Source organism: Equus quagga, chromosome 2 (genome assembly GCF_021613505.1).
Source record: "Equus quagga isolate Etosha38 chromosome 2, UCLA_HA_Equagga_1.0, whole genome shotgun sequence".
NCBI lineage: Eukaryota > Metazoa > Chordata > Mammalia > Perissodactyla > Equidae > Equus > Equus quagga.
The window spans coordinates 157,139,926-157,151,323 of NC_060268.1; the positions used below are offsets into that span (position 1 = coordinate 157,139,926).

Below are 11,398 nucleotides of genomic sequence, written 5' to 3' on the forward strand. Positions count from 1 at the left end.
GGAGTTTTGGGGATCAACACCCCACCACCACCACGGATAATCTGAAGGATCCTCTGTAGTGTAGGTGGGAGTCCTGAGGCTGAGGTGGTGTCTGAGAAAGGGCCTCCATAGGTGTTGGAGGCCGTGAAGATGAAGGCTGGGAATCCACTGGCAGCGCGAATGGGAGCGGTTGGGAGATCTTGTGACCAAGTCTAGAGACCAAGAACACTTCGAGCCCGCCAGTCCACTGATTACTCTGGAATCTGAATCCCAGCCGTGACGCTGGAAAGCACTGCTCTGAGAAAAGGCGCTTCCAGCGGGAAGACAGGGCGCGGGAAATCTGGAGTTTTCCCGCCACGGCCGAGGGTGTGACCTCTGACGTCAGGGCTCCGCCTTCACAAGGTGGCGACCAGCCGGCTCCGCCCTCACCAAGATGGCGACACTCGTGGGACCGGAAAGAGCTTATAGGTTTCGCCTTGACCCTGCCTCCGAGGTGGGGGCGGGACCGCCCTGTGGAGTGCGCCCTCCCTTTCCGCTGTGCGCCCGCGCGGCGCGATGGCGTCACGCAGGCCCGCCCCGACCCTCAGGACTCCGGAGTTTCTGAGTTGGGTGCGACGGAAACGGTAGTGACGCGTATTGCCCGGAGGATGGCGGACGCCGGCTTGCGCCGCGTGGTTCCCAGCGACCTGTATCCCCTCGTGCTCGGCTTTTTGCGGGATAACCAGCTCTCGGAGGTGGCCAATAAGTTCGCCAAGGCAACAGGCGCTGTGAGTTCCGGGCGTGGGGCATGGGCTGCGGTGGGATGACCGCAGGGCTCTGGGCCCTAACATGCTTAGGTTTGCGGGTAGGGAGGTCTGTGGGGTCCGCCAGCCCAGTGTCTGCGACTCCTTTGTGCCGAGCTCTCGGCGGTGACCGGAGAACGCCTGGAGTCTCAGCACCTCCTCTTCCACGAGGTTTGATTAGACAGCGCTGAGTTTTGTTGCTTTTACCTGGTGACCAGTGCAGCGGCGGCAGCGTGGGACCCTCGTGGCCCCGGTCACGTGGCTGGCGGAGTGCGGCGAGGAGGGATCGCGGTGTGCCGCGGAGGCATTGGAGGCTCCAGGTTCCTTCTTTGAGCTTTATGTTGGCAGATGTAAAGCGTGACTTGACCTTAACTCTCAATGGAGTTTACCCGGGACTCGAAGATAAATGAAATGCTTTAGAAATGAAGGCTGGGATTTTCGTTAAAAAAGAAGAAAATGAACGAGAGTAGAGGCAGGGTTCTGCTTTTACTGAAACGGAATTGAGCATTATAAGCCCTACCAAGCAGGCGTAGCAGTGGGCTTGGATCTTTGACATCTGGAATCAAACAAATCTAGATTTGGGACCAGGCTCTGCCACTTTTAAGATGTATGACCCTAGCGGCTTGCTTAACTTCTCGGAGTCTCTCTACTGGGATGTCATAATTCACTTTATAGGATTTTTATTAGTTTCAGTAACACGATGTATGCAAAATGGCAGTCCCAGTGCCTAGTGCTCAGGAGGCATCTGGCAAAAGCTGTTATCGTAGTTAAAGAAACTTAGGATGTTCCAAACACATGTAAAAGAAGATGACCAGGAATGTGAAATGTTTAGAAACTACATCTCAAGAAAAGCAGACATGATTGCACGGGAAGACACCTTGAGAGAGGGTAGAGTAGAAGGGTTATCTTTGGCAGTCTTAGACTTTGACTAAGATGATAGGCTTGTTCTTTGTGGCAGAATCAGGGTGAGAAAGGAGAGAATTAGATCAGCCTCAGGAAGTACTTCCTTAAGCTGGGACAGTCTGCCGTGTGAGCTGATAGAACTGCATTCATGTTGGAACTGTTTTGCATTGACTGTTAGGGAGGCTGCAAAGAGTGTTTCCACAATGGCCTAGATGGAATGAAGCCTTTCAGAATCAGGATTCTTTTTCATGTGACAAAAACTAGTCTTTGTGGAGGGCTAACTAAGGGCCAAATGCTCTTTCCAGGTGCTAATCCCTTTAAATGCATTATCTCTTGTTCTCTCTCAACAGCTTAATAAGATGTGTAGTATTAGCTCCATTTTACCAAGAAAATAGTCTCAGAAAGATTAAATAATTTGCTTAGGGTCACACAGTAATAACTGGCAAAGGTGAGTTTTATGTCTATACTCATCTGGCTCTGAGCTGGTACTCTTTTGTGTACTGTAATTCCTTGCCTTTTTTTTTTGCATCAGTTAATAATTTAAGTCAGTGTAATTAATAACTGAGTGCGATTCTGAGCTGAATACATGACACAACTTTTTGCCAATTTTCTTTTGGAGGCTGGTTTCCAATGATTTGGTATTATAAACCACATTGCAGCAAACACCCTCTTGGTATAAATATTTGTGCCCTTGTTTTGTGAGTAAGGATAAATTACTAGGTAATATAGTGCTAGAGTAAAGAGAATGCACGTTTTTAAAAGCTTTGATAAATAGGATTGACAGGCAGGGGGATAGATGGTGCCAGAAACCACGGGAATAGCCCAAGTTTTTTTAAAGATTTTATTTTTTCGTTTTTCTCCCCAAAACGCCCTGGTACATAGTTGTACATATTCTTTAGTTGTGGCATGTGGGATGCCATCTCAGCATGGCCTGATGAGTGGTGCCATGTCTGTGCCCAGGATCCGAACTGGCGAAACCCTGGGCCACCACAGTAGAGCGCAGGAACTTAACCACTTGGCCACAGGGCCGGCGCCTAGCCCAAGTTTTTGATGCCAAAAATTGGGAAATACATAAATAGAATGTTTTTCTCCTAATTTATGCAGGTAGGAGAACTCTTATGAAGATGTAACAGTTATACCAAGTATACCAGGTGTAAAATAGGCTCTTTTAATGAGAGAATAACGCAAACTCTGATCTCCCCTACAATAACCAGGATAAAATTTTCTTACTTAGCTCTTCCTCTTTTCTCCTATAGACCCAGCAGGATGCCAATGCCTCTTCCCTCTTGGACATCTATAGCTTCTGGCTCAAGTAAGCCTTCCCTATACCACTGTGGCTGTTTTCTCCCCTCAAGTGGGCTGGGCTGTGTTCCTTGGTTTGGGAAAGTCCTATCTCCTAGAAGTTAGCCTAATCTACCTCAGCAGGTCCACTAAGGCCCCAAAGCGGAAGTTACAGGCAAATGGACCAGTGACTAAGAAGGCTAAGAAAAAGACATCATCCAGTGATAGCAGTGAGGACAGCAGTGAGGAGGAGAAAGCCCAAGGGCCTCCGTCTAAGAAAGCTGGTAAGGCCAGGTTGGGAGTTGGGGATTAGTGGTTCCAGGAAAAGGATTTGTGGTCTGCCTGTACCATATGGCTGATTTTTATGGGGACCTGTGCTTTTGTTCAGCTGTACCTACCAAGCGGGCCACTCTGCCTCAGCATCCTGGAAAGGCTGCATCCAAAGCATCAGAGAGCAGCAGCAGTGAAGAATCCAGTGATGAGGAGGAGGAGGACAAAAAGAAAAAGCCTGTCCAGGTTTGCAGCTTTGGGAAGGAAAGAGGGTTGCTCAAAGCATTAGAAAAAAGAAACTTAAAATCTTGGCTTCTAGCTTATGACCAAGGGATGGTGGTAGGTATACAACAGGTGATAATGGGGAAGAAAATCTGGGAACTTTAAAAGAAGCAATAGAGAGGTGTGAGATCTGGAAAGGATATGTGAGGTTGAAGTTGGACTTTGAATCTAGAGGAAATTCAACCCATTCTGCTTCCCTGGCATTATTGGGTTTCTATGGGACACTGTCTAGGACTCCAAGTGTAAGAGAGTATTTTGTAGATAGATGTTGGGAGCTCTAGGCAGGGAATGGCAGAGACAGGGCCTGTATATCAAGTGGCTGAACTTTTTGTTTCTTATTAAGAGTGTACCTTTTCCGTATGTTGTCCTGATTAGCTTTCCCTCGCTCTTACTGCTACATTTTGTTGTCAGTGCCATCGAGTTGATTCTTTTTTTTTTAAGGATTTTATTTTTCCTTTTTCTCCCAAAGCCCCCCGGTACATAGTTGTGTATCTTTAGTTGTGGGTCCTTCCAGTTGTGACATGTGGGATGCTGCCTCAGCGTGGCCTGATGAGCGGTGCCATGTCCACGCCCAGGATTCAAACCAGCGAAACCCTGGGCCACCAAAACAGAGCATGCAAACTTAACCACTCGGCCACAGAGCCGGCCCCACAATCAGGTTGATTTTGACTCCTAGCAACACTGTGTACAGTAGAGTGGAACCCTGCCCAGTCTTTTTGCACCAGCCTTTGACCTTCCGGCACTATATCAGACACTGCTGCTATTCATAGGTTTTCATGGCTCATTTTTTCAGAAGTGGGTTTCTAGGTCCTTCTTCCTAGTCCAGAATCTCTGCTGAAATGTGTCTACCATCGGTGACCCTGCTGGTATTTGAAATACCAGTGGGGGGAAAAAATACTAGTGGCAGAGTGTTCAGCATCATAGCAACGCACAGCTGCCACAGTCTGACAACTGACAGATAGGTGGTGTGGTTCCCTGACTGACTGGGAAACAAACTCAGGCTGTAGTGGTGAGAGCTTCAAATCTTAACTAGACCACCAGGGCTGGCTTACTCCATTGTCTCCTAAAAAATAAAAGGAACCTAGGAAGCTTTCTACCGTAGGATGCCCTTTGGGTACTCAGAAGCTTTTGCTGATTCTCCTCGTTGTGTGTTTTGTCATAGAAGGGAGTTAAGCCCCAAGCTAAGGCAGTCAAAGCTCCTCCTAAGAAGGCCAAGAGTTCTGATTCTGATTCTGACTCAAGCTCAGAGGATGAGTCACCAAAGAACCAGAAGCCAAAGACAACACCTGTGGCAGCTAAAGCTCAGGCTAAGGCCCCAGCCAAACCAGGTACAGTTTCTGTTCCCAGGAGTCTGGGCCGGGGACTAGGTTGCTCTGGGAACTGGTGTTAAAATTGCTCATTCAGCACAGAGTTGAAATGGCACTGGCTGTTGAACTAGAGGTATTGATTACAGTCTTTTTGTTTGTTTGTTTTTAAAGATTGGCACCTGAGCTAACATCTGTTGCCAATCTTTTTTTTTTCCCTCTTCTCCCTAATGCCCCCCAGTACATGGTTGTAAATTCTGGTTGTAGGTCCTTCTGGTTGTGCTATGTGGGACACCACTTCAGCATGGCCTGATGAGCGGTACCATGTCCGTGCACAAGATCCAAACTGGTGAAAACCTGGGCCGCCGAAGTGGAGTGTGCGAACTTAACCCCTCGGCCACGGGGCTGGCCCCGATCAGTGTCATTTCTTTTTTTAAAAAAAAGCTTTTTATTAATAAGTAAAAAATTTCGTAATTAGAGGCTAGTAAGTAGACAGTCTTCAGCAAAGGGAAAATGTGTTTTTAACAAATGGTGTGAGTTTGGGATTTTTTAAGTTGCATTTCATAGATATTTTATATTCCTACAAATCCCATTCTTCTGTGACCACTTATATCTCTATTCTTTGTGCTTTTCACTATCATTTTTTCTCTTGCACCTTCATTCCATGGGACAAATGAGAATTTGTTTTCTTCTGTAGTTTTCCTGTGATGAAGATTAGGTTAAGATTTATAGGAGCCTCTCTGAAGTTGGGGTGAAAGACTTCAGGGAGCATGTTTAAATTATTTGCATCATATCTTTTTTTTTTAAGGATTGGCACCTGGGCTAACAACTGTTGCCAATCTTTTTTTTTTTTTTTCTGCTTTATTTCCCAAACCCCGCCAGTACATAGTTGTATATCTTAGTTGCAGGTCCTTCTGGTTGTGGGTGTATCTTTTTTTTTAAGAGTGACACCTGACCTAACAACTGTTGCCAGTCTTCTTTTTTTTCTGCTTTTTCTCCTGAAATCCCCCCAGTACATAGTTGTATATTTTAGTTGTGGGATCATATCATTTTTTTAAAGATAGTTTTATTTCTGAAATTGGACATTGGACAGGACAGACATCCTTTGATAGGATAAACCGTGGCAGTCTCCTTCAAACCTGCTCTAAAGGCAAGAGAACTGAAAGACTCCTAAGTTCTGAGCTAAAAAAGAAGGAGGTTTTTATGCTTCTTTAATGCCTTGATACTCCTTACACTGTTTTGTTTTTCTTTTTCCATTTATTTGTTTATTTTCGGATGTACATCATATATTTCGAATTCTGTGTACATTACATCATGTTCACCACCCAAAAACTAATTATAGTCCATCCCTTCACATGTGAGCTCAATCACCCCTTTTGCCCTCCTTCCTCCCCCCTTCCCCTCTGGTAACCACCAATCTAATCTCCAATGCTGTGTGTTTGTTTGTAATTGTTTTTGTTTTGTTTTTCTTGTTAGGCTCACCAGCTCGGGCAACACCTAAAGTAGCCAATGGCAAAGCAGGTAGCAGCAGCAGCAGCAGCAGCAGCAGCAGTAGTAGCAGTGATGACTCAGAGGAGGAGAAGGCAGCAGCCATCTCCAAAAAGGTTTGAGCCATAATTTCTACCAAGGAGGAGGAGGCCGGGGGCACACAGTGGAGGGGAGGGGTCGTCTCTATTTCCTGGCAGGATTGGTTGGGTCAGCATTTTCCTATAGTAACTAATTTTCTCTGTGTGATGCAGACCTTACCTAAAAAGCAAGTTATGGCCAAGGCCCCAGTGAAAGCAGCTGCCACCCCTCCCCAAAAGAGTTCCAGCAGTGAGGACTCCTCCAGTGATGATGATGATGAGGAGGAGGAGCAGAGAAAACCCATGAAGAAAAAACCAGGTGACTGGACATGGGGAGTCAAGCTGCACGACTGTGACCAGGGCCCGACTGTAGGAGGACCTCAGCAGTCACCACATTCAGCTCTCCACAGGGCCGCTTGACGTGACGGCTAGCTTCTCCCAGAGAAAGGAGAAAGCCGCATTGTCTTTCATAACCTAGACTCAGAAATGACGTGCCGTCATCTCTGCCCTATTCTATTTGTTAGAAATAAGTCACAAATTCTAGCCTACACTCAAGGGAAGGGGAATTAAGCTCCATTTCTAGAAGGGAGTGGTATCAAAGAATTTGTGTACAGGGGCCGGCCTGGTGGTGCAGTGGTTAAGTGTGCACGTTCTGCTTCTTGGGGGCCCAGGGTTTACTGATTCGGATCCTGGGTGCAGACATGGCACCACTTGGCAAAAAGCCATGCTGTGGTAGGAATCCCACATATAAAATAGAGGAAGATGGGCATGGATGTTAGTTAGCTCAGGGCCAGTCTTCCTCAGCAAAAAAAGGAAGATTGGCAGTAGTTAGCTCAGGGCTAATCTTCCTCAAAAAAAAAAAAAGAATTTGTGTACATATTTTAAAACCACCACACTGTCCCTTTTAAACAGGTCCCTATAGTTCAGTCCCCCCACCTTCTGCTCCCCCACCCAAGAAGTCCCTGGGAACCCAGGCTCCCAAGAAAGCTGCAGAGAAGAAACAGGCTGTGGCGAGCAGTGAAGACAGCAGTGATGAGTCTGGTGAGTCGTCAGTGGCGGGGAGTGGTTCTGGGGAGTGTATGAGGAAGAAGGAAGACAAGAACTCTCAGTCTCTCTTGCTTTTCACTGAAGCAAGATAGGGCTAAGGCTCTGTGTAGGTCTTCGCATCCTTCTTTTTATTGCTTCTGGTTGGGTCGGGACTCTGGACCCAGCCTAATGCCATAGCTTCTCTCCAGATTCAAGTTCTGAGGAAGAAAAGAAACCCTCGGCTAAGGCAGTCATCTCTAAAGCAGCCACTAAACCAGCTCCAGCAAAGAAGGCAGCAGAGAGCTCTTCAGACAGCTCAGGTAAGGCTTATGGAGGCCCTGAAGGCAGAGGGGGCTCCAGGGGCGCTCCCCTTAGTCTGCTTTGGGGAGCTATTCATTCTCTCCTCTCTGTCTAGACTCGGACAGTTCTGAGGATGAGGCTCCTGCCAAGGCAGCCAGTACCACCAAGAGTCCGTCAAGTAAGCCAGCTGCCACTCCCAAGCAGCCTGCAGCTAAACCAGCCACAATTCCCAAGCAGCCTGTAGGCAACGGCCAAAAGCCTCTGACCAGAAAGGCTGACAGCAGCTCCAGTGAGGAGGAGAGCAGCTCCAGTGAGGAGGAGAAGACGAAGAAGACCGTAGCCACTCCTAAGTCCAAGGTGACGGCCAAAGCAGCTCTGTCTTTGCCTGCCAAACAGGCCTCTCAGGGTGGTGGGGACAGCACCTCTGATTCGGACAGCTCCAGCAGTGAGGAAGAGGAGGAGGAGAAGACATCTAAACCTCCAGTTAAAAAGAAGCCACAGAAGGCAGCAGGAGCTGTAGCCCCTTCTAAGCCAGCCCCCACAAAGAAGGCAAAGGCGGAGGGCAGCAGCAGTTCTTCCTCTGATGACTCCAGTGAGGAGGAGGAGGGGGAGGAGGAGAAGCCCAAGAGCAAGGGCAGTCCAAGACCACAAGCCCCTAAGACCAATGGCACCTCTGCACTGACTCCTCAGAATGGAAAAGCAGACAGGGACGGCAATGAGGAAGAGGAAGAAAAGAAAAAGGTAGCAGTGGCGGTTTCTAAGCCAGGTCTGTATCCAGAGAACTTGCTGCATGGGTTTGTCCTCCCAAATGGGGATGGGATATACCCTTGGGGGATTGGGTAGGGGAGGAGGCCCATGACTGTGCTTCTAGTTGCAGGCTGTTAGTGTGTACACCTGAGAGGAGGAACACCAAACTGGTCTTCTGAGTCCGGCTTTTTGTTTTGTTGGTTCAGGCAAGAAGCGGAAGCAAAATGAGGCTGCCAAGGAGGCAGAGACTCCTCAAGCCAAGAAGATAAAGCCCCAGACCCCCAACACATTTCCAAAAAGGAAGAAAGTAAGTTGCCTTATTTTATTCTCAGGAGCTAGCCTTTAAGGAGTAGAAAGAAATATCTGGAATCATCTTAACAGCTCTCTGCCTGGCCTGGCGCATGTGCACGTGTGTATACCTCAGGAGGGCTTTTCTGTTACATGACCACTCCATTTTTTTTTTTGTTTGTTTGGCGGGGGGAAGATTAGCCCTGAGCGAATGGCTGCCAATCCTCCTCTTTTTGCTGAGGAAGACTGATCCTGAGCTAACATCTATGCCCATCTTCCTCTACTTTATATGTGGGAAGCCTGCCACAGCAGGGCTTGTCAAGCGGTACCATGTCCGCACCCGGGATCCGAGCCGGTGAACCCCGGGCCGCAGAAGCAGAACATGTGAACTTAACCACTGCGCCACCGGGCTGGCCCCTGACCACTCCATCTTTAATTTCCTACTTCATTCCTCTCCAGGGAGAAAAAAGGGCATCGTCCCCATTCCGAAGAATCAGAGAGGAGGAAATTGAGGTGGATGCTCGAGTGGCAGACAACTCCTTTGATGCCAAGGTGAGGAGAGAAGATGTTTACCATTCTTGAGGAGGGTGGGGTGGGAGAGAGGACAGCTTTTAGTTCAGGTTCGTGGGAAGCTCTCTGGGTTCAGGTTGCCTGAGCAGGGGAAAGGAAGTGACATGGCCCTGGTGTTTTCCTTCCATGTGTTAACCACTTCTCTTTATTTACTAGCGAGGTGCAGCTGGAGACTGGGGGGAGCGAGCCAATCAGGTTCTGAAGTTCACCAAAGGCAAATCCTTCCGGCATGAGAAAACCAAGAAGAAGCGGGGCAGCTACCGGGGAGGCTCCATCTCTGTCCAGGTCAATTCCATTAAGTTTGATAGCGAGTGACCTGGGGCCATCTGTAGTGAAGCAGAGATGATGATCCGAGAACTCTTACTTTCCCCAGTGGACCTGGGAACCCTCAGCTCTGTTAGGGGAGGGTTTTAGTGAGGATAGCAGTGTAGAATAGGTCCAAGGACTTTGCATTGTAACATCCTCTCTGGTCCTTTTCTGTATTTGTGGTTTTGTACAGATTGGTTTTGAGTGTTGAGTAGCAAGGACAAGGTAAGGGAGTGTTGTTTTTTAAGAAAAATGTGTTTTAGTTGTCCCCCTTCTACCTGTTCTGTGCAAATCCTCATACTAAAAAATTTGTATATTTTATATTAAATCATTGCCTATTAATTTTTGTTGTGATTTTCAGAGGTGGGTTCCCACAGATAAAATCTTAGCTGTTGCCCAAGACATAGTAGAGGTCACATGTACGAATTTTTGTAATTGAAGAATTCTGCATATGTGGATGCACATGTCCGAATTTCATCCCTCCTGCACCTTAGCCCTGGTGCGGTGCAGTTAAGAATGGTTAATGTGTATGTCTGCTCAGCATGCACTATGTAGTTTGTCCTCATTCATGGGGCCTAAGACTGAACAGCCAGCATGGACTTGCCTAGTTTTTGGGATAAAATTCATTGTTTTGTTACAGGCAAAATTCTGGTGTGGTGTGAATGCTGTGGTGTCGGTGTAAATATTTGTTTTCTGTAATTTTATCATTATTACCTAATATTTGTAATATGTTTTGTTTTTTAATTTGGAAGCATAAACTTTCCTATTGTTCAAAGACATTTTTGATGGCTTAACCCTTAATAGTGTTGAGTATTAAATTCAGGACTGCATCTTCTCATTTTTTAGATTTTAGAGAACAAAATACTGTTAAGTTAATCTGAAAAGTACATATCACTTGGTATTTCTGTCTTGGTAGCAGTGGTGACACAAAATTAGTTTCGTTAACTCCTACATGATTGGGAATCACTGATCAAGAAAGTGAAAGAAGAAAAACTAATTAAAAACCGCAATCCTCAGTAGGAATTAGGTTACATTAGTCAGGTGAATTTACAGGTGACCTGTGTATGTACTAATGGAGATGGGAAGAACCGTTACAAGCATATTATCTGGTAAAACTTGAGTAGAGTAGGGTTGGGAGGCATCCTAACAGGATTACTCTGTCTTGTAGTTGGTAAATGGGAGCAATTGATGTGCCCCCTCAGAACCTTAACTGTCAGTAATGGTGGCGGTAACGTAAAAGCCAGCGAGCAGAGAGAGGACTCCTGGGCCAAGCTGGCTGATTGTAAAGCTGTAGCAGGTGACCGTTGGCAGTGCTCAGCCAGAGCAACATGGGGAGAGAAGAGTCAACAAACCCCCTGGGGGCTGGGCTGTCCCTGTGGTGGGAAAGTAGGCCCTAGCTTCATGGACGCTAGGTCTTAAGGTTAGCCTCCCCTCGTTCGGATTCCATACTCGCCAAGGAACCTGATAACCTGGTTTTCTGTGTAACTGCCTCTAGGAAGAAAAGGCACAGTTCATGCTGACGTAGGTATTGTCAGTCTGCATGGTAAAAGTTATACATCTTACTACCAAATAAACTGGCTGGTTTGTAATGTGTCTGGGGAGTTTTATTGTGAGTCTAAAGTGTTCCCACATCCGACTCAAATCAGAACAGCTTGGGAGCCAGTTAGAGGGATGGGGTCCAGACCTGTGAGTTCACTGCAGAGCCTTCTTGGCAGCAGCTTGCTGGCTCTTCTTGGCTGTACCTTGTCTCACGGTGCCCTTTCCAGGCGATAGTCCAGTCTGCATTGTCTAAATT

General features: G+C 47.2%; 1 protein-coding gene across 2 annotated transcripts; it reads left to right on the forward strand.

The window, feature by feature from the left end:
- The first annotated feature begins 589 nt into the window (after positions 1–589).
- NOLC1 (nucleolar and coiled-body phosphoprotein 1) lies at positions 590–11,196 on the forward strand. Of its 2 annotated transcripts, none has more exons than XM_046654075.1 (13): positions 590–746; positions 2,921–2,976; positions 3,087–3,229; positions 3,334–3,461; positions 4,660–4,825; positions 6,278–6,405; positions 6,541–6,685; positions 7,279–7,407; positions 7,602–7,712; positions 7,808–8,458; positions 8,646–8,746; positions 9,187–9,279; positions 9,454–11,196. In XM_046654075.1, exons 1-13 carry the CDS (start codon positions 627–629, stop codon positions 9,610–9,612), a joined length of 2,130 nt encoding a protein of 709 aa, XP_046510031.1. In that variant the 5' UTR covers positions 590–626; the 3' UTR covers positions 9,613–11,196. The 2 variants fall into 2 exon arrangements, with proteins under 2 accessions (XP_046510031.1, XP_046510032.1); XM_046654076.1 differs by having other exon boundaries at positions 3,090–3,229.
- The last annotated feature ends 202 nt before the right edge of the window (positions 11,197–11,398 follow it).

Excerpts from the sequence above, each read along its gene's own strand:
- NOLC1 (XM_046654075.1), top strand. The coding sequence starts at position 627 with ATGGCGGACGCCGGCTTGCGCCGCGTGGTTCCCAGCGACCTGTATCCC. Across the intron at positions 6,686-7,278 it reads ACCCATGAAGAAAAAACCAG|GTCCCTATAGTTCAGTCCCC; the intron begins GTGACTGGACAT and ends CCTTTTAAACAG. Across the intron at positions 7,408-7,601 it reads AGACAGCAGTGATGAGTCTG|ATTCAAGTTCTGAGGAAGAA; the intron begins GTGAGTCGTCAG and ends GCTTCTCTCCAG.